This window comes from Medicago sativa, chromosome 3 (assembly GCF_051527215.1).
Source record: "Medicago sativa cultivar Bolivia chromosome 3, Bolivia_mono, whole genome shotgun sequence".
In the NCBI taxonomy this organism is placed as follows: Eukaryota; Viridiplantae; Streptophyta; class Magnoliopsida; order Fabales; family Fabaceae; genus Medicago; species Medicago sativa.
This window is the reverse complement of record NC_140751.1, coordinates 20801458-20824124: the sequence shown is the minus strand read 5'-3', so window position 1 is coordinate 20824124 and position 22667 is coordinate 20801458. Positions and strand designations below refer to the sequence as shown.

The following is a 22667-nucleotide window of genomic DNA, read 5'->3' as shown; positions in this document are numbered from 1 at the left end:
CTTAGTGGAGACTGGCTATCTCTGATGTCCTGATGCATATTTACAACATTGCACTCCAAACACTTGTATGTCATATATACACTTTTCAATGCGGCCGATTTCAATACGAAACTTCTTAGAATTTGGGTGGATCTAACTCAACCTTACAAATTCGACTTGTTAGGTGAAGGATGTCTTCCACTTATAACTCATTTTCAAACCATATCTCATCTAATGTGAGATTCTTAACACACAACCCTCTTGCTCAGGACTGGACATTTGTAGCGTAACATTTCCCTAATAATATAATGCAAAAGAACCATAAAAACATAATAAAAAGATTGTAATTGAAGTGTTGAAATTATCTTGCTTTAAACAAAGATGAAATCTTGTTATGAGAAGGATAGTTATAGAGAGAACAGAGGCAGAATATTTCATTCAAATGGTGTCATGCCGTTAGACGTCACACCCAGGGGCGGTTTCACCGCCCGGCGACCCCGGGCGGTCGCCCGGGCTCGATCGATAATTTTTGCACATTAGACCCAACCAAAAAGTCCATCAACACACTTACAAAAAGAAAAATTTGGGCTTTGGTCAAAAAAAAAAAAAAAAAAAATTTGGGCAAATCTGAAAATTCTCACACGCAAATAGGCTCGGAAAAGACATTTACCTCTTAATTTTATTTACCACACTATTGACGAGTTCATCTCTCTTATTTTAACGGGTTAATTGTTCAAATTGACCATGTAATATACATTATGTCTGAAAAATGACCCTGTAATATAGTATTTCGATTTATGACTCTTTATATATTATTTCACATGTGAATTTGCGACAAATTTTTTGCCCAGGCTCCATAAATTTCCTGGCTCCGCCACTGGTCACACCAGACACCGACAATGACACTGGTGATAATTTGAGGAAATAGAAGCAATTGAATGTAAACACACGTGTCGGTGTCCGACAATGGCACGTCTTAGACACGAGACGCGACTTCAATCTAAAGTGTAGGTTTGAGGCTTGGGACAAAGAAAACTTAAAGGAGACGAGACTACCTTGTATTCTGATGCATATTTACATCACGGTTCTCCATCACATTAAATAGATATTTGGATATATGGTTCAATTAAGTTCTTATTCGATATGTACAGAATGAGAGTATAAGTCTACAAGTTTTGTTAAGGTCAAAAAGAAAATGGGGTAATCTTTGCCTAAGGTCCTGCAATGTAATGCTTATTTTGATTTAATCATATTCAGACACCCTTTGCTCAATGTGTTGGTCAGTTCAGCAATTCAATTATACAATACCTGAATTCAGGAGGATTTTGAGGCCATAGATTACGTATGGATGGATAAGGAGTGTGTACGAAAACCATAGATTTGTTTGATAGGTTTTGTCGAGCAATCCCACCCCTATTCACATGTCCTATTTCAATTGACAAAAATGATAAAACTATTAAGCCGAACGTAATGATCAAAGTTCTAACTTCTACTCTTCAACTTATGTGTGAGTTTCCGTTGACTATTAATATTTTGTCTATAAAACAAAAACTTGGTTATTATTGAACAAGATATAGTATATACTACCCTCGTATATCTAGTAAAGGTTACAATTTCTTAATGGAAGAGATGTCTGCTAAATAACCAAATCATACGAGGGTTTGAGTTTATAAAAAACAACTTCAACAATATCAATAATGGAGGAGATATTATATAAAAAAAAGCTTAATAGGCTGACATGACAGACTTAATACGTTTTTTTGTAAGCCTTAACCTGATCTATTTAATTAAACAGATTTTATAAAAAGCTTGAGTCTAATCTTCTAATTAAATGAGTTGGGTCTGGCTAGACTTTAAATAGGCTAGGTCGTTGACTAGTAAGGTTACAATTTTCTAAATTTGAAAGTCAAAACATTTGTACATTTATTTACATAGTATCAGTAGAAACCCGTTAAGCATTAAATATCCATATTATTAAATGACGACTGAGGGGTATTCAAATCCAACATTTGAAGAACTTATTCTATGTATCCACACACATGACACAGCCACTTAACCAAATAATAAAAGCAACCTCCTAATTAAACTTAATTATTAACAGGCGACGTATACAAACAAGACCAAGAAACAAGAAACACAGCATATAAAAATCAGCCAAATTTTGAAAAATCAAATGTCAAATAACAAGGACAAACATATTAAAAAGAAAACTATAGTCTAGTCTATTATAGTCACATCATCATATAGAATCACCATCATTCAAACTCATATTAATCTGTTTCATTTCTCATTTTTCTTCTATGGCTTTGCCTATATTGTTCTTGTTCTTCTTGGTTACTTTGCCAACAACAATTTGCCAACAACATCAACATAACAAATATGATGAATGTATCAAACCATACACATGTGGTGAAGTATCCGGCATATACTATCCATTTTGGGGACAAAACAAACCAAGTTATTGTGGTAGCAACAATGAATTCAACCTTAAATGTGATTCTCATCAAAACACAACCATTCAAATTGGTTCACAGAATTTCCATGTCTTACGTATTGATCAATTGGGTTACACCATGTCAATGTTTCGAAAAGGCCTTGTTTATGATCATTGTTCTTCTAGTTTAACCAACGCTTCTTTAAACTTGAGTCATTTTCATTACATGCCTAATGTGAGGAACATCACTATCTTATATAACTGTCCTAATGATATCAAGTTTCCAAATGGCGTGAATGTGAGCTCATTTTCGTGCAAGGAAGATGAGAGCAAGCGTGCATTATATATGGATTCTGCAACTGCAGAGAGTATAAATTGTGAAGGAGTTCGTATTGAAGTTCAGGTAACACAGAAAGCTAAGCTAGGTAGTGGAATTGAAGGGTTGAACAAAGCTTTGAGTGGTGGATTTGATGTGAGATATGTGTTTGATACTCAAGCATGCTTAAAATGCATTTTAAGTAATGGAACTTGTGGGGGAAATGATAAGAATAGATTTTCATGTTATTGTCCTGATGGAACTGAAGGTTTAGATTGTTCACATCTCCACGGTATGTCTTCTTTTCCTTTTTAAGGTTATCTTTGGATAAACGGTATAATTAAGCGCTTGTAGCATAAACGCTTGTCGTATAAGTTATAAGTTATCTTCATAAGCTATTATGGAGAACTTATGAAAATAAGCTAAAAAAAACTTATAGACATGTCATAAACTGTTTGCATAGACTATCTCAAACATTATGTTGATGCTATGTTTAATAAACTGTTTTCCTGCTATGTTATGAGTGTGAACGTTGTGTATTTTTTTGACTTTGACCATTTTGCTTTGCTTATAGACTAGTATGTCCGCACGGGTAATGTAATCTTTGATTTACAATTATAACATGGGTGCATCGACAATCATACCTCAACGTTCGTAATGCACGTATTAAAAAATAAACTCAACCAGATGATTATACTTGCCAACACAACGTGGTTCAAGTAATTTCAGATATTGGTATCGACTAATGCAAAAAATACACGATTAAGATGGAATGACGAAATTTGTGAAATAGACGCAGATTCCAAATATTATAATACAATTCTACAATGAGACAATATCTCTACCAACAAAGGATGAGACCAACCTCAACATTTTTTTTTAATTAGAACTACACGAACAATTGGGAATTAAAAATAAAAAATACACAAAAACAGGTCATCTATCCTAGAAAGAGCAACCAGAACATTATGAAGATGTGGTAGCTATAATACATAAGAAACTAACACATCACCAACAATCAAGCTGCTCCAACTCAAACACAAAGGGTGCTAAACTTAAACATTTCTCCTCACACTTGCCATCAAGATATCTTACATTAGCACGTACCGAACAATTCCAAGCCAAAATTTCTTCGAACTTGACGAAAGATTTACTCCAGGGTACCGTTGAAGACATGTTGCAACAACAAAACAATAAGCATTTAGAAAAAGATGGCAGTGTATAAAAAACAAATTGATTAAACACAGAGCAAAAAAAAATCTCACCAATACTTCACATTTCTTTCCATCTACAATCAATTTGGTTACATAAAGAACCCAATGATATTCTTCACCTAGAACCGAAACCTCACCAAAAAATTCAACGACAAAGTAAACGAAACAAAGCAGGTACTAACAACGGAGTGACAAATAAGGCAATCAAAAAAAGACAAACTTCCTAAGAAAGAGGAGGCGTTATTCATGATGAAAATAAAATCATAATGTTATTATTAGATCAAACTACTAAAAACATTAAAATCGATTTAATCATTGTTCCAACCAAAACAACGTGTAATGGCCCAAGATAACACCAACAATGGTAAAACCAACAACACAAGTATAACCAAATAAAACATTCCTAATTCCAAACAAAAGAGCACACCAACAAAGCTCAGGTCCATTTTCAATATTTTTTGGGTAAATGTATAGCAAAAAAAAAACATAAACGTTACAAAGTAAAATCAAAAGCCATGAAAAATCAAAAAGCCAAGCTTCAATAGACAACAGTGGGTTGATTAAAAACCAACGATACAGCTATACCAATATAAGCACCAGTCCAAACAACCACAATACATAAATAGAAATATAGAAATCTCAAAAACAATACAGAAGAGTGGAGATGAAAGTGCACTTTTATCAAAATGATCAGGGGAGTCGGTCAAAACAATTGGTAAATCAATTGAACTTCTTTCTTTTAAATATTTGGAATCATGAAGAGTGTTTTCTCCCAGGGATGAAGACATTATCAGTCAATAAATGCAAGAAACTACTTATTAAGGATTGGATTAGCTATAAGCAAGATGAACAAAAAAGAATGCAAAAATTGAAACTTAAATAGATCCAAAGACAATAATGGATGGGTGAGATAAAATTGACGCAAAGTTAGAAAAAGTATTGGTAAAATAAGAAACCCCATAAAAAACAAAATACATTAGATAAAAAGTCCAAGACACTGGTTAAATTGGTTGAATACAAACAACACTAATTAATGAACTAACATACCTGACATATTTATTTATCTAAGTCAACAAAGCCAAGTACCAAAAGCAAATAACCCACATGGTTGATAGATAGAAATAGTTATCCATGTATTTATTCATTTTATTCATTCATTTGTTTTACCTGCACATGCACAAAATTCACAAAATAACATAAGTCCAATATATTTATCTATACCTTTACTCACACGTTATACATGAACATAACAGACATGCAAATAGCAACACCAAGGACAACATTAAATGAAAAGAAATGAAACTTTCAATGAATGAATAGACCACAAATACAATAGACAGTAACAAAGACTGTAATGAAAGGTGATAAATCAAATCAATGGAGAATAATGGATAAAAATAAGTAGAAATATGGACAACATCTTGTGAAATCATTCTCATGTTGATACTTAAATTTTTTAAGAAAAATCAAAGCTGAAAAATAAAGGAGTTTAAACACCTTTAAATTGAAGAAAAATTACTACCAAAAATGCTTGCAAATTTTATCTAAAAAATTAAATTAAACATTGATCCATATAAACAAATAACTACCAGTCTCTCTATCTCCCTTTTTTTATTTAATATATTTTTGCCTTTGCTTAAAAAAAACAATTTAAACTGGACACGTCAAGAAAAACAAAAATTATTTTTTGGTAGATTGAACAAATAAACATAATGTCTTGAACATTGAATTGTAACAGTGAAAATAGTTAAAAGTATAACCATTGAGAAGACCGGATATCAATGACCTTTTTAAGAAAACATGTTTGTGTGAAAAGTAAAAAGCCAAACAGTTTCAAAATTCAACTTGAATACTAAAAACAGTAATGAGACTGATCAATTGAAAAAAAACTTCCCCTAAATTTAGTAACTATCATCATTGCAAAGGACAAATCAATTGTCATATGTTAACAATACTGTTGAAAAGGATGGGAGAGGCAACGTGCATATATCCCCAACAAACAATCAGTGCATGCAAACCACCAAATATATAGAAACGACAAAAGAACTATCTAAAATAAGGAAACTAACATGAAGGAATTCCACAAGATGCAATTAGGTAATCAAACAAACACGAAATACACCTTAAAGCACAAACCAGTCCTCATAACTTGACAACCTTAACATTTTTGGCAGCCTTCCCGAAGGAAGTCTCAGCAGCCTCGTCAACTGTAAATAAACAGGGCGACCCACAAACAACTGTATATAAACAGACAACTTCAATACCTCTGAAAATCATCACTTTGGCAAACCGCATAACCAAAACAGGGAGACCCTCCTCAGCCTTTGCCATAATAAGATGTTTCAAATGATCAACGTAATCACCAAAAAGAGCAATCTCACATTTCCCACTTGCAAGAAAATCAACTCAAACAATCAACCAATGGCCAAACTATAAAAATTGATGTCCAAGCAGTACCTCAAAATTAACACAACACAATAAAAACTAACTTGTGATCAGTAATCTGAAGCAAAATCATCTTCGTAACTTTGCCATCTCTAATATACTCCCTGTCATCAGATATCCCAGTCATCAATCCAATTACATCTAAACAACCGCAATGAGTGGGGAAAAAGAAAGGTCATACCAAATGCAAAAAAATGAAAGTCAGGAAAGGAGATAAAAAAAACGAATCAAAGAAGAGGATACACACCAATTAGAAAATCGCTGTCCATAGTTTGCCTAACAATCTCATCAATCTTGGTCAGATTTAACCCATACAATGGCAGAAAAGGCCCCTCACACACATTTACTTTGATCTTCATTTGGAAAAACAACTTATAAGCCTGAGGGGTTGTCCTGTAGGAATTGCTGTTGGGAGCAACTGAAAAATAGGACACCTTATACACCTGACCTTCAACCAACTTCTTCTGGAAAAGGTACAACAATTGCTTCCTGACAATGGCGTGAATCTGGACACCCTTCATATATGAACAGGCAAAAGGGCTTCAAAACAAAATCAATAAACATGAAACAAATCAACCAAATAATAATAAAAGACAAACAAAGAGCAATACAAACCTTCTCATCAACAAACACCATCTCAATAGAATTGATATGTTCCAGATGAAGAAAAGCAGGAACCTCCCACAAAAGAAGTACGAACAACACGAAGCCTGAATATCCAAGACTCACTTCAAGGAACAAAATCAGACAACGAATCAAAGCTGCTATCAGACCCAACACCGTTCAACTTTGCAGAAGACATGTTAAAATAAAAATTGTACCAGAGTAGATCGGAAATCAGAAAAAGAGAAGAAAGATATGAGTAGTGAGAAACAAAATGAAATCCAAGACTATTTATAGAGAAATAAGACAAAAGCAGACAAAAGGGATTTGAAAAAGAGGGGGAAAGATAAAATCTCCTTTGATGTGATAGGACATGCAATTGAATTTGCTTAAATTAATTGAAGGAGTTGAAGTTATTCAACCAAAGCCCACGTGAATCTCCAATTCATCCTCTATTCCATGATAATAAACGTTCTCCTCTCTGTCAAAGAGATAACACAATAGAAAGGTAAACGGCTGTCCAATCGATTCCCTTAAAATTCAAAAAGGGTCATTTAAGCGCGAAAATTCCACCAAATTTGTTACAAAAGTCAAACCACTAGCAGATGAGATCAACAGTGGACGATTTTTTCCCCTCTTGATAAGAGTATGGATTATTTTAAAATATTTTTCTTGAAATAAATTACTAGAATATTCTCAACACCATCGACAGTCAATTGATAAATAAATAAAATACAACGTAGAAACCCCATTTAATCTACCTACCTCAGATCATGTATATAAAATATCGAGCTTGAGTATTGTGAACTCAAAATGTAATAAGAAGATGATTTCCTACCAAAGATGGTTAGTTAAGTTCTTCTGTGTAGACTAATCATTTGCTAAGTTGTAGAAACAACATGGTTAAATTCTTTAAAAAACGAAAAAACATGGTTAACAAAAACCATTTGATCTTATTAGAAAAAGTGACCAAAGTTCAATGATTGAATTAATAAGTCGCATATATAGACTATAGTTCATCATTAGAAACATATCTGGAAGCTAGCATAGCAACAAGATTTTCATTTTTTTTTTCTTTGACATGAGCAACAGTATTTTCATTTAGGAACCATAAACAACACTATTTCGTAGATCATAACAAGTTGAAAATTGGAAAATGAGCAAAATGCTAGTTCTAAATAGGGTGATATAGTGCGTGACAAGAAACAGGGTTTGACACCAGCCCCAACATAACACAATCATTAAGCTAACTTTTGTCATTCAAATAGAAAGAAAGACCAAACAAAACACTAATCAAGTTATTATTCATACAGACTACACATAATTGAAATAGCATACCCTTGCATAACATGAAATAAGCAATCAAGAATCATGCTCAGGCTGGTTGGATCGTGTCGGAACGGATTCTGGTGTATCAGCTTGCTCTGTCTCAATCCCCTCAGTCGGACTTTGTTTTATTGTAACAGCTTTGGTTTCTTCTTTAGACAAAAATCCACATATTCATTGTAACTTCGCTTCAAAATAGAAAATACGAAGTAGGATTGAAAGATGCTCGAACCATTGACAAACAGTGTTTTCTCAATAGGCATGACACAATCAGTATTGAGTGCTTTACGTAAAGGTTCGCATCTCATGCTCTTCACCACCTCCATCGCATCCTTCAAAAGAAAATCATTCAACCAAAACTCACTTTCCAACTCCATATTTTTCACTAAAGTTGTTTTTCCCTTCACTAAATCTAAGAATACATATTTGAAACAGCCGGTAAGGGCCAAGTCAAAAAACAGATAGAAACCACCACCAAAGCGACTCTTCAAGTAATCAATCAAGTGGTCTAAAAAATCGGACTTCGACATCCACAGGAGCTGTTTGTTCTCCTTCGAAGAAATATAAACTAAGAAGCTGAAAATAAAAAATAATATCAGCCAAAATTTATTATGTAATTTTGATTAATGTCAATGTCAATATTTCAAATATTTCTATGGTACCTGGACCAATTTGGTTGTTGCTCAAATTCTTTGATCCTTTCAACAATATCCTTTTGCAATAACACAAATTGATATCCAATTGATGGATACACTGGAAAAATTAGGTTAAGCCTGAATGAAGGGCAAACTCGATTTGGTTCTAGTGTATCATTACTGTTAAAAAAAAAAAATAAGACATAACAATCGCAACTACTACAACATTGTTATGATTCTACATATCGGAAACCAAATAAAATAATAATATATCCAAATTCATTATACAATAAGAATAAATATAAAAATTGTAATTATAATTTAAAATAGAACTGACCTAATAAGTTGAGCTTGAATCCTGACGTTGACACATGATTTTGGAAGAATCACGTAGCCGTTTCCCTCCTTAAATAATTCAGAACACACAAATTCCACCCGATTGGGAGTATCAGCGCCACAATTCTTAAAATAAGACCAAGTTTCATCAGAGGGTTGATCTCCAGAGGGTTGATCTCCAGATTTAGTCGCTTTAGTCGCTGCTACAATGAACAATGAAGTAAAACCACGAATAATAGGAAAACTGATTTTTAAATCTGTTCCTTTCCGTGAAGTATTGGCAACCATATTAAGTGTCCCAAAGTTGAGTTTCAGAGAACGACGTGCTTTGTTTTTTAGAATCATATATGACTGATCGTGGTATAAGGGCCAAGAATCAATCTTCTTATCTTTCGGATCCTTCTTTTTAAGATCGTAAGTGAAATTATTATTCAGAAAGCGTCTAAGCCCATCTTTATCTAGCATCTTGCAAGATCAGTGTGTGAGTGAAAGACAATACGAATTTAACAGAGAGGGGGAAGAGATAACAGAGGAGAAGAACTATGATGAAGAGAAGGGTGTGAAACGGCGCACAAAATAGGGTTTGGGAGAGTAGTAAAATCAATCTTCTTATATATAAAAGTGTGAATACTTTTGCACTAATTTTAACCTAAAACCTATGCTGCCTTTTACTGTATTACCCCTAAGTTTTCCTCTTCTTCTTGTTAATACAAAATCTCCTAATTTCAACTTTCATAGCTCTTTAGTCCCTACAAATTGCATAATGTTTAGGGCGCCATCTCAGGTACGAGACTGCCATGGGTCATGTACCATACATGACCACTTTTTTGTTTTTTTTACTGCAAGACCAATTATAGCCATTGGATTAGTTTGAAAGGCAATAGATGGTCGAGATTTCAAGCTCTCTTACCTGCTAAAATGTATGCAATTGAATTTGAAATTAAATGTAGTAAAGGGTGTTTTGGAAATTCTCTTCAAAATCTATAAATGTTTTTTAGGACCGTTTTTATGGTTGCCAAGATTAATTTTTAATTTTTTTTTCTTCGTTTATTTTAGTTTGGGTTAAATATGTTTTTGATCCTTATAAAATTAGGACATTTTAAGTTTAGTTATTACTTAATTTTATTAATTCGTTAGTCCCTAAAAAAAGATTTTGCACTCAATATTAGTTCCTACTCAATTCAAATTTGCTTAATTTATGTTTAAACTCTTAAGTTTTGAACAATTTTTTGGCGGACGTGTTACGAACATTACTTAGAGTTCATCCATGAAAAATTATCGCAAAATTTGATTTTTATTTTCAGATTTTGTTACTTTTATCTTTAACTTTTCACGTTTTAAAAATTCATATTTAATTCATTTCGTGTTAAAAAGTTCTAAATTTTAGTAATTGAACCTTTCATAGTGTTCTAAACTTGTCTCAAAAAAATCGTTCAAAAATTTAAGAGTTTGAGGATAATCAAACAAAAATTGTCTTATCAAGGACTAAAATTATAAATAACTTTATTTTGTATGGACTAAAAAGACTATTAAAATTAAGGGGTTAATTAAGTTTTTTTTTTATTTTGGTCAAGTAGCCTAGGGGCTAGAGCTCGCACAAGTAGCCTAGTGGCTAGAGCTCGCACAATTTAATTGTGGAGAAGTGGAGTGTCCGGGGTTCGAACCCCGGCCCATGCATGTAGAATGCAATATCCCTACCAACTGAGCTAAGCTCACGGAGTTAATTAAGTTTTTAATCCCTATAAATATTCACAGTTTTGTTTTTACTCCCTACAAAATAAAATCACACTTTTTATTCTCTGTGACATTTTCCTTAAGTATTTTAGGGACCAAAAATGTTGATGGAAATTTTTTATGGGGACTAAAAAGGCTGATGGAAAATTTTTCTAGGGACTAAAAACAAAATTTTGAATATTTATAGAGACCATTTACTTAATTAACCCTAAAATTAAGTGATGACTAAACTTAGAAGTTCCAAATTTCATATGGACCAAAAACATGTTTAATCCTTTTAGTTTTAATACTAATTTTTTAAAATGCAATTAAACTTAGATTATTTTAGTTTGGGTTAATACCGCTTTTGGTCCCTGTAATATTAGCAAATTCCGGTTTTAGTCCCCGTAAAAAAAAAATAGATTCCATCCCTATCATTTGAGATTCTTCCACTTTTAGTCCCTCACTTAAACTTGTCATCAGAATCTACTGACGTGTCTAGCTGATTGTGTAATTATTTTTTGTTTTTATTTTTTTTAGAAGTAATCAGATGCCACGTAGATTAAGTTGTTTGTTTTATTTAATAATTAAATAAAAACAAATTAAAATTACAATTAAAAAAACATAAAAATCAAATGTCCTTGTTTTTCCAACTTCTTCTTCCATCGTTCATCTTCTTCTTTACATGGTCCATGTTCTTCTTCTTCCTATTCATCATAAACCCAAGCAACAAGAACAAATATATGCAGGAAGCTTCATGTTTATATAAAATAAAATAAAAACATATTCACAAATCCACAAAATTTCAAGAACAACAACAAAAAAAAATTCAAGAACAACAACAAAAACAAGAACAACAACAACAACACAAGGTTCAACAAGAAATCCACAAATTCACATAATCACAAAATATTAACAAGAAATTCACAAATTCGAAAAGCTTCTACTCATGCCATATCTGACTCACACAAACCCAAAAAACTTCAGCACAAATTTACATTTCAATTTCATCTCTAATCTTTTATGGATCTAGATCCCCAAATTGATATTCATGAATTGTAATTAAAATAAGTTGTGAGTCATTAACTTAAACACAAAACCAAAACGATCTACAAAACCAAACCTCGAAATTATGGATGATTCAACTCAGATTCTTCTTCCTTCATCCTTTCTCTCTTTAAAAACAAAGCTTTCTCTTTCTCTCTCTAAACAACACTCCTATTCATGTTTATGTTTATGTGTGTGGTTCAAATTTTAAGAAACTCATAAATTCGAAATTGAAAGATGAGATTTTTATAAGCCCCGAAATTCAATTGTGTTCTTTTGATAAAAGGACCAAGAATGAAAAATAATAAAAAAATGGGTTTCAATTTGAGATATATTGGGTCAGATTCAATTTGGAGAAAGAAGATGAAGCTTCAAGAAGAAAGTTAATGGGGGAAAGGAAGCTGATGATGGGTCGAGATTTTTAGGGCGCTGGGTCAAGCACTCAAGCTGGAGAAGGAGAATTGGGAAAGGAAAGGGAAAGATGAACATGAAGAACATGGGAAGGATGAAAATGAAGTTTTTATTTTAATTAATTTTAGTTTCTTATTTTAATTTAATTTATTTTATATCAATTCTAAAATTTATTTTCAATTAATTAAATAAATGTAAATCAAAATAAATACCACATGGAAATAAATTTAATGATAAAAGTAAAAAATTACACAGTCAGCGTGCCACATGTGCAGATTCTGCTGACAGGGTTAAACGACAGACTAAAAGTGGAGGAATCTGAAACTACAGGGACAAAATTTAATTTCCTTTTACATGGACTAAAACCGGAATTCGCTCATATTAAAGGGACCAAAAAAGGTATTAACCCTTTTAGTTTTAATACTAATTTTTTAAAATACAATTAAACTTAGAATTAAATGTCGTAAATGATGTTTTGGAAGTTTTTTGTTGGTTACAATGTTTAAAACATTAAATCACTGTCAAAAAATTTCTTTTTATTATAATCATTTGAACTTCATTTTGACTCTTCTTAATTCGTATAATACGTTAATATATTTTAAAAAAGGTTATATGATGTTAATTTATAAGTTGTTTTTTGAACAAACAAAAATGGTGTATATGTTAACGACTAGCAGATAACCCCGCACAAGGCGTGCTAAAAGGGAAACCACTCAACAGTATTTACAAAGAAAAAGTGCTAGCCAAAACAGAGCAAAGCAAAGCACCAAAAAAACAACAACCAAACAAAATTACAGGTGGACGCCCATATAAAGGAGCGGTTGTTTCAACCAGTCATGATAGCCATACATAAAAGTTGTCTGTTTTGACTTTAACCAGGAAAAGGATGTAAATTTGATCTTCTCGATGAGAGTAGAAGGTGTCGAAGCCATGTTTATGAACACACGGTCATTCCGTTCCCTCCAAATAACCCATACAAAGGTAAACCAAATAAGTTGTTAAATTGACATGAATAAAAATTTGTATTATACTAACTTTATGAGATTGATAGTAAAAGAATTTTTGTGTTTGACTACAAAACTAGTAAAAGATTCGTGCTTTCGTACGGGTCACCTAACATTGCGATAATTATATAAAAAATAATTAGATTGTTAATATTGCATAATGTTTATATATATTAAATTTGATTTATAAGTATTAATGTAATGTTTATATTAAATATTTTCTCTTATATATACAAAAAAAAAATTAAATAGTTGAGTCACACCAATCATAGATTTTATTTGCTTATATATGCGAAAACAAATTTTGATGTGGATATATGAGTAAGTTGCTTACTGGAATATAAACGAAGTAGAAACTGAAGTTTTAGAAATCGAAATCTTCGGTATAAGTCAAGTTGACAAACTATCTCATTAGTAAAGCTAGTCAACATGGAATGACATTACTTTGACGATCAAAACGGACACAACCGTCTAACGGTATCAAATATAATAAATCCGACCCTTTAATATGACCTTAATTGAACAAGAACGAAGTATGAACTAGAATTTCAGCAATCAGAACCTTCAGTATAAGTCAATCTCACAAATTATCTCATTAGAAACCTAGTCAATATGGAAGGACATTCCTCCGACAATCAAAACGGACACAACCGATTAACAATGTCAAATATAATCAATTTGACTATTGAATATGACCTTAATTGAACAAGAACGAAGTAGGAACTAAAGTTTTGGCAATTAGAATCTTCGGTATAAGCCAATATGAAAAACTATCCCGTTGGAAACCTAGTCAACATGTAAGGACATTATTCCGTCAGAGTAATATGCTTCCAAGTTGACTAGGTTTCTAATGGGATAATTTATCAGATTGACTTATACCAAAGATTTTGATTGCCGAAATTTCAGTTCATACTTCGTTCTTATTCCAATAAGGTCATATTCAACGGTCGGATTGATTATATATGATATCGTTAGTCGGTTGTGTCTGTTTTGGTAATCAGGGTAATGTCCTTCCATGTTGACTAGGTTTCTAATGTGATAGTTTTCAGATTGACTTACACTGAAGATTTCAATTGCCAAAATTTTAGTTCATACTTCGTTCTTGTTCAATTATGGTCATATTCAATGGTCGGATTGATTATATTTGATATTGTTAGTTGATTGCGTCCATTTTGATCGCAAGAGGAATGTCCTTTCATATTGACTAGGTTTTTAATGTGATAATTTGTGAGATTGACTTATATTGAAGGTTCCGATTGTTGAAATTCTAGTTTATACTTCGTTCTTGTTCAATTAAGGTCATATTCAACGGTCGGATTTATTATATTTGACACCGTTAGTCGGTTGTGTCCGTTTTGATCGTCGGAGTAATGTCATTCCATGTTAACTAACTTTTCTAATGGGATAGTTTATCAGCTTGACTTATACCTAAGATTCCGATTTTAAAAACTTTAGTTCCGGCTTCGTTTATATTCCAATAAGCAACTTACTCATATATCTACATAAAAATTTGTTTTCGCATATATAAGCAAATAAAATCCGTAATTGGTGTGACTCCACTATTTAAGAAATTTTTGTATATATAAGAGAAAAATATTTAATATAAACATTACATTAATACTTATAATTTTTATTTAATATCTATAAACATTCTACGATATAAACAATCTAATTATTTTTTATATAATTATCTCATAGATGACCCGTGCGAAAGCACTCATTTCTTACTAGTTTTGTAGTCAACCGCAAAAAATCTATTACTATCAATTTCATAAAGTTAGTATAATACAAATTTTTATTCATGTCAATTTAATATCTTATAAATTAACATCATATAACTTCTTCTTTTTTAAATATATTAACGTATTATATGGTTAATAAGAGTCAAAATGGTTTAAATGATTATAATAAAAATATTTTTTTTGACAATGGTTTAATGTTTTAAACATTATAACGAACAAAAGAATTCCAAAAATTACACTGGGAAAAAATGGTCTTGGAAAACATTTCTAAATTTTTAAAAGAATTCCCAAAACATCATCTACGACATTTAATTTCAAGTTCAATTGCATTTTAAAAATTTCTAATGAAACTAAAATAAGCGAAGAAAAAAAAATTACAAAAATTATACTGGGCAAAAAAAAAAAAAAAAACGGTCCTAAAAAACATTTATAGATTTTGAAGAGAATTTCCAAAACACCCTATATTACATTTAATTTCAAATTCAATTGCATACATTTAGTAGGTAAAGAGAGCTTGAAATCTCAACCATCTATTGCCTTTCAAACTAATCCAATGGCTATAATTGGTTTTGCAATAAAAAAAAACAATAAAGTGGTCATGTATGGTACATGACCCATGGCAGTCTCGTACCGGAGACAGAGCCTAATGTTTAGTGCACATAGTATGTTTGGTGGAATTCTATCATTTTCTGTTTTTTTTTTTTTTTGGTGATTTGAATGATTTTATAAATGTTTCAGGTAAGTTATTTAATTTTTTTATATATATAAAAAATTAAGGTGAAATGATGTTCTTATCGTTCACACGGTTTAAGATCGAGAAAACTTTTGAGCTTAAATTCGAACTCATAACTTTCAACATCAAGACTTGTCTCTCGTTTTACATTGGACCAAATCATTGGAGTTGGTAAGTAATTTAGGATGATGAGAGTTAACCAATAATTCATTTATAACCATTCTTAATAAAGATAATAAAATTAATTTGTCAAAAAAACATGGCTTAATACATCCCCAGGTCCCTTAACTTATTTTTTCTTCTCACTTCAGTCCCTTAACTATTAAATGTGTCAATTTGGTCATGTACGTCCTCTTCCGTTTACTTAGTTGGTCCAATTTTATTAATTTTAAATCCCTAAAAATGAAGACCGTTGGATCAAGCAAGTTCATCATATCTTACCGTGTACCACCAACACCCAAGTATCTGAAATTTAATTTTTAAAAATAATATAGATCCATTTATATTAATTTAAAAATAAAAAAATGTAAAAAATTGTAAAATTAATTTTCAAAAAAAAATTCTAAAAAATTTGAAAAAAATTCAGGAATCTTTTTTTTTAAAATCAGGAATGTTTTTTTTTTTTTAATCAGGAATGTTTTTTTTTTAAAAATACAACATTAAACATCATTTTCGATTCAATCACAAATCGTCTTCAAATCCACTTCCAAAGTTACACATAATCCGAATTTGTCCATAAACGTAACAGATCAAGCGATATCAAGCCAAGAACAACACATAACCTAGCTGTTTCAGTTCGAAAACATCACAAACGGATCTGATTTCGAAAGGAAAAGGATGAAGGAGTTCAAAGACGCATCTGATTCTCAAGGTGGCACATCCCTAGCCAAACACAATTCAGGGATTTAAAGGGGTGTGGGGGGAAGTGAGTTTAGAAGCAAACAAACAAGGCGAAAAATGTCTTAAAGTAAAATTAACAGCTTGGAGAGGATTGGATCTTGTCTGCTTCATTATCAGGAATCTGAAATCCAAACTCTTCATCAGGAGCCATACAAATCTCTATAGCATCTAAACTATCCACTCCATGGTCATCCAAGAATGAGCAGTTGGGGTAACCTGACAAAAGCAAAGAACAGGATTGTTTATGTGAGCTTATACATAAAACAGAAATTTGGAAAATAAGTGAAAATAAGTGATAAGTGAAGACACAGGGGATTGAAGTGAAAACCTTGGAAGGATCATCAACATTGTCAATCAGGGATCCTTCTAATTTTGGTCATTGACTGTTTTAAGTTCGGATTTTGAGAGTGCACATTTTTTTATAGAGATCGAGTTATAAATCCGATTTATCCGGTTTAGTCATGCAGTTCACCAATGACCCATTGGTTGAACCATCGACTTCGTGACCTAGTGACCCTACCGAGTCGACAACCGATCTTGTTTTTAAAACTATGTATCTAACACATTATAATCTATTCTATATATAAAGAAAACTACCCGTTTCAACACTTTTGGGATGGATTTTTCTTTCCAAAAATACCCTTAATTTTCAATACAAATAACACATGTAACAAATAGATAATAATAAATTTAAATATTAAAATAAAAGTGTAACAAACACAAATGTCCACTTTTTTTCTTTTTTTCTTTTTTGGTATAAAAGAGGGCCTAAGCCCGAAGAAAAAACAAAACTAAGAAGCTATACGAACACTCCTAGGCATGCAAGCCCCATAAAAGTCATCAAAAAGTAAGCTACGGAGATCATTAGGAGGAGACTCCACCATAGAACACCTATAAGAATCTAAAGACAAACTGTAACAAACACAAATGTCCACTTTTTTTCTTTATCATTTAAAAAGTGTAACAAACTATATGAGTGCATTTATACTTACTTTTTCTTTATCACAATTATACCCTTAAGCAACAATTTTTTCTATAATAAAGATTGTTGTTGGTGTCATTAAAAAAATAAGAATTTATATTATATTTTTTTTATATTATTGGTTTCATTGAATTTTTTCTATAATAAAGAGTGTTGTTAGTGTCATTAAAAAAATAAGAATTTATATTATATTTTTTTATATTATTGGTTTCATTGAAATAGATAATCATGGTTAGTTTGATTTGTTATAATTAAAATTTCTAAAAAAACACCGTTCATAATTTTCAAACGTTAGTGTATTAAAAAAGAGCGAAAAAACGGGCACGTGAGTGTCCGTCTTTTCGCTAGTAATAATAATATAATATAGGAGTATTTTATGGGTAGTATTTATAAAATTTGGTAAAAAAATTAATGAAATAAAAATAAAAATAAAAATAAAATATATCTAACACATAATAATAATATAATATAGGAGTATATTTTATGGTTACTAGCGAAAAGACGGATGTGCCCGTCTTTCCGCTCTTTTTATTGCGCCAATGTTTGAAAATTATGAACAATATTTTTTTTATAAAATTTTGATTTTGATTAAAACTAAATATAAATAGTTTTTGCTTTCAAGTTATAAAAAACCAAACTAACGGTGATTATCTACTTCAATGACATCAATATAACAAAAAAAAATTAATCTAGAATATTTTTAAAATAACACAATTCAATGGTATAAATGGGATAATAAAAAAGTAAGAATAAATATACTCATCTAGTTTGTTACACTTTTTAAATGATAAAGGAAAAAATCAAACATAAATATATTCATATCGTGTTTGTTACATTTTTTTTAATATTTAAATTTATTCTTATCTATTTGTTACATGTGTTGAAATTTGAGCCAATGAATTGAACTGAACGAGCCGAAACGAGTTGTTCGTGAACTTTAAACGAGTTGAACTCCAGTTAAAAAAGATTCGTTTCGAACTCGAGTCGAGTTTCGAGCTGAATCAATTCTTATCGAGTCGAGTCGAACTCAGATAGGTTTGATTCGACTCGACTGATTTCCAGCCCATATATATATACACACACTAAAATTAAAAATATTATAAAAATTACATGGAGAGGTTTATTAAAAATAAATTAAAAAGTTAAGAAAAAATCTAAGTATAATTTTTTTGTCGTTTAGTATATAATTTTTTTTGAAGGATAGTTAAGTAAACGTAAAAAAAAGAGTAGTTAAGTATAAAATATTATTTTTTTACAAAATTCAGGATATAATATAATTTATCTTATAATATGTAAAAAGAGTTTTATATTTTATTTGAATAATATAAAAACTAAAGAAGTCTAGAAAGAGTCCGTCAAAAAAAAAGTCTAGAAAGAGTTTTATATATTTATTGTTTTTTTTTAGATAACTTTATATATTTATTGTTTTTTTAATATCTTTATATATTAAAAACAATGTTTTATATATTTATTGTTAAAAATTAAGAAAGGATAGAATAGAATGTAGGGTTAATTATGTTTCTAGTCCCTATAAAATAGCGACCTTATAAGTTTAGTCCTTACTTAATTTTAATAGCATTTTTAGTCCCTAATTTTGTTTTTTTGCACTGAGTATTAGTCCCTACTCAATTCAAATTTGTTTAATTTATGCTTAAACTCTTAAATTTTTGAACAATTTTTTGCAGACATGTTTAGAACATTACTAAAAGTTCCTCTGCAAAAAATTATCGCAAAATTTGATTTCTACATCCAGATTTTATTACTTTTTATCTTTAACTTTTGTCATTTTAAAAAATTCATATTTAATTCATTTCATGTCAGAAAATTCTAAATTTTAGTAAACGAACCTTTCATAGTGTTCTAATCTTGTCTCAAAAAAATCGTTCAAAAATTTAAGAGTTTAAGGATAATTAATCAAACTTTGTTTTAGCAGGGACTAAAATTATAAGTAAATTTTTTTTATAGGGACTAAAAATGCTATTAAAATTAAGTAAGGACTAAACTTACAAGGTCGCTATTTTATAGGGACTAGAAACATAATTAACCCTAGAATGTATATATGCGAGAGGACAAAACGACGTCGCGTTCTTCACTTCTATCCATACCCATTTTCCAGTTTGTCTTTCATCCCTCAAAACGACCAAACCCTGTCGTTTTGTATTCGCTGCTCTTCCCCTCAAATCAATTTTGTTTCTGTTGTCCTCATGCCCCAAATCGATTTCAGATTTTGTTGACCTAACGCCCAAATTAATTTCATTTTCTATTGTATTCACACCCAAATCGATTTGCCTCCAAACCCTTTGATTTCGTCGTTCACGCCCAAAATCATGATAGAAACGAAAACCTAGCTTTGAGAGTCGCTTGCATGCTTTGAGTTTGAGAAGTTGACGAAGAAACTAAATCTTGACTTTGATTTTGCGGATAAGGCACAAATCATCTGCGACGGTTGCCTCAATTTATTCTCACGGTATGAAATCAATTGATTACTTAAATTTTACATCTATTCTCTTAAATTTCTGAGTAGTTCTTTCCAAAATTTTATGTGATATAAGGTATCCGGAGTTGTTCATGGCCCTGTCAGTGGAGACAGATCTGGTTGTGCAAGGATAATTGGTAAGTGGTGTTTAATTTGCTGTTTGGAGGAGTTGTTTATTCTGCTCTTATAATGTTCTGTTTGCCTTAGTTTTTGGAGGGGAGTTTTGGATTAAGAATTCTGGTGTGATGATTTTGTGTGAGTTTTTAGTGAGTTTTCATGTTGTTATTGGTGAGTTTTATGTTTTCTGGTGTACTGTTGATGTGGTTTAGGTTGAAGACGGTCTTGTTCCTCATGAAATCTTAGGAGCATTTCCGTGTATTTTTTGTTACAAAGTATTGCTTATAAATAAGATTAGTTGTTTCAAACAAAAAAGAAAGTATCAGGGAGACGGCAACAACTCAAGTTTTCCTCTAATTCTAATGGTTGAAGCAACGACAATTTTCTAAAAGAATTTAAGGGTTGGAGTCTTCCTAACAAGTTTAAAAAATACGCTAACAAAAGTTGGTGTGTATTATAATTATGTTAGCATGTAAGTGAATCCTCAATCATTCACATTATTTGTTTGTCAAGTGATTTTAATAAAATATTTTTGCTATAGAATACTTGCGTTTGTAATTTATATAATTATATGTGTTCTTTTCACCACCTTATATGTTAGTCTTGGTATAATTTATATTCGAAAAGGGTGCAGAGAGATAGTCAAAGAGACTTGAATGATCATTTTATCAAACTCATTAGAGACAAACATAAATTGAGTAGTTATGTAAGTTTGTAACCTATTTTGACTTAGGCAATTGAAGGGAATTGGGAGGAAAATGCATGGGTAACTTGTTGTACCCTTTTTAATTTTTACTCTATTTTTTGAATAAAGTCTTTATGGTATGTTTTAAGTGTTTTTAAAATAGACGGATGATGAATATATTAATTATTTCACCTTGCACTCATACAATGTTATTTACCCTTTTATTTGATGATTTTTAATTTTCAAAAACTGTTATTTTTTACAAATAAGAAGCTACGGTCGAATTTTTAACCAAGTTCAATATTTTTTCTTACAATTTGGCATATGTGCAGGGACTACGTTAATGACGTTATAGTTGGGGGAATTAATGAAGGGGGTCTAGTTGCAGCGACCATTTTTATGCTTCAGCTGAGTTTAGTCCACTTGTGTATGTGATAGCGTAACAGCAGCATGACCATTTAGGTGCAGGTTTGAGGGCAGTTAAGATGCGCCGAAAGTGCAAGTAGAGTTCTCTGCATCTTGAAGTCGAGGTCGTAGAAGCAGTGTTTGTATGTGGCATACGTGTAGTTGGTAAAATAAGGATAGACCAACATGAGTATAATTTGCATACTCATCCTTGTATCTGAGTTGTATTTTGTAACAAATATATAATATGGTACACATTACTTTAATGTTTTATTGTATTTGAATTATAAGTGATATTCATTATAGCTAGCTCTATTTTCTTTTTGACTATTTTGAGTCTGTTTTGTCATTATAAATTTTATAGACTCTAAATTGTGAAATATGCTTGACGGGAGAGCTACTGTGATGATATTTTATTATAAGATTACCTTTTGCTACACTTCAGAAATGTGGTTTATAAGCTATGGGTACGTTTATTCGTGTACTCATACTTTCAGTTTTAGGCCAGAATTAAAAAACGTCGCCTTTAGTACACCAGAAAAACGTCCCCTTTTCCAAGACTTTAAGGGACGATTATTGAAAGTGTCGCCAAAAGCGCGAGAAAAGCGTCCCCTTAGACTATAGGCAACGCTCGTATAGAAGACGCCTGAAAAACGCCCCCTATTGTCTTTGGCAACGATTTTCATAGTTCTGGCAACGTTTTTCAAGTGTTGTTAGAGGCAATAAATGGTGTAGTGGTGGGGTCGTTGTACTCGGTTACTCTCCAATGTTTATCTTCATCAGGATCATGCAAATCAAGTTGGTGAATGTGTAATATAGTATAGAGGGGACCAAACTTAGCGGCCTCATCGTACTGGTCTGGCGAGATTAAAAACCATTCTTTGGATGGATTTGATGATGTCTTGGCCTCATAATAAAGATTTGTATGATTATTAATGTCATACACCACGAAGTCATAGTGTAAATAGGCTTCTGTACCGCGATTTAGCCACCTGACTTCATGATGTTTCTTCAAATACTTATCCTTCAAGTAACGAAATGCATGTGTCTCGCCATCTCGGCCTATTTTATCAGTTTCTTGTTCTGTGTAAACCATTTTTTTGTGATGTTTCTACAACAACAAAAAAAAATTAAAATTTTAACAAAAAAAAATGTAAATAATAA

At 31.4% G+C, this 22667-nt stretch overlaps 1 protein-coding gene across 2 annotated transcripts; it reads left to right on the top strand.

Annotated features, from left to right (window-relative positions):
* The first annotated feature begins 1615 nt into the window (after positions 1 to 1615).
* LOC146936302 (LEAF RUST 10 DISEASE-RESISTANCE LOCUS RECEPTOR-LIKE PROTEIN KINASE-like 1.4) lies at positions 1616 to 21769 on the top strand. Of its 2 annotated transcripts, none has more exons than XM_085751229.1 (3): positions 1616 to 3021; positions 20373 to 20433; positions 21431 to 21769. In XM_085751229.1, the coding sequence occupies exons 1-3, from the start codon at positions 2280 to 2282 to the stop codon at positions 21531 to 21533; spliced, it is 906 nt and encodes a 301-aa protein (XP_085607355.1). In that variant the 5' UTR covers positions 1616 to 2279; the 3' UTR covers positions 21534 to 21769. The 2 variants fall into 2 exon arrangements, 1 of the variants encoding a protein (XP_085607355.1); XR_015030546.1 differs by lacking the exon at positions 1616 to 3021 and adding an exon at positions 19875 to 20287.
* The last annotated feature ends 898 nt before the right edge of the window (positions 21770 to 22667 follow it).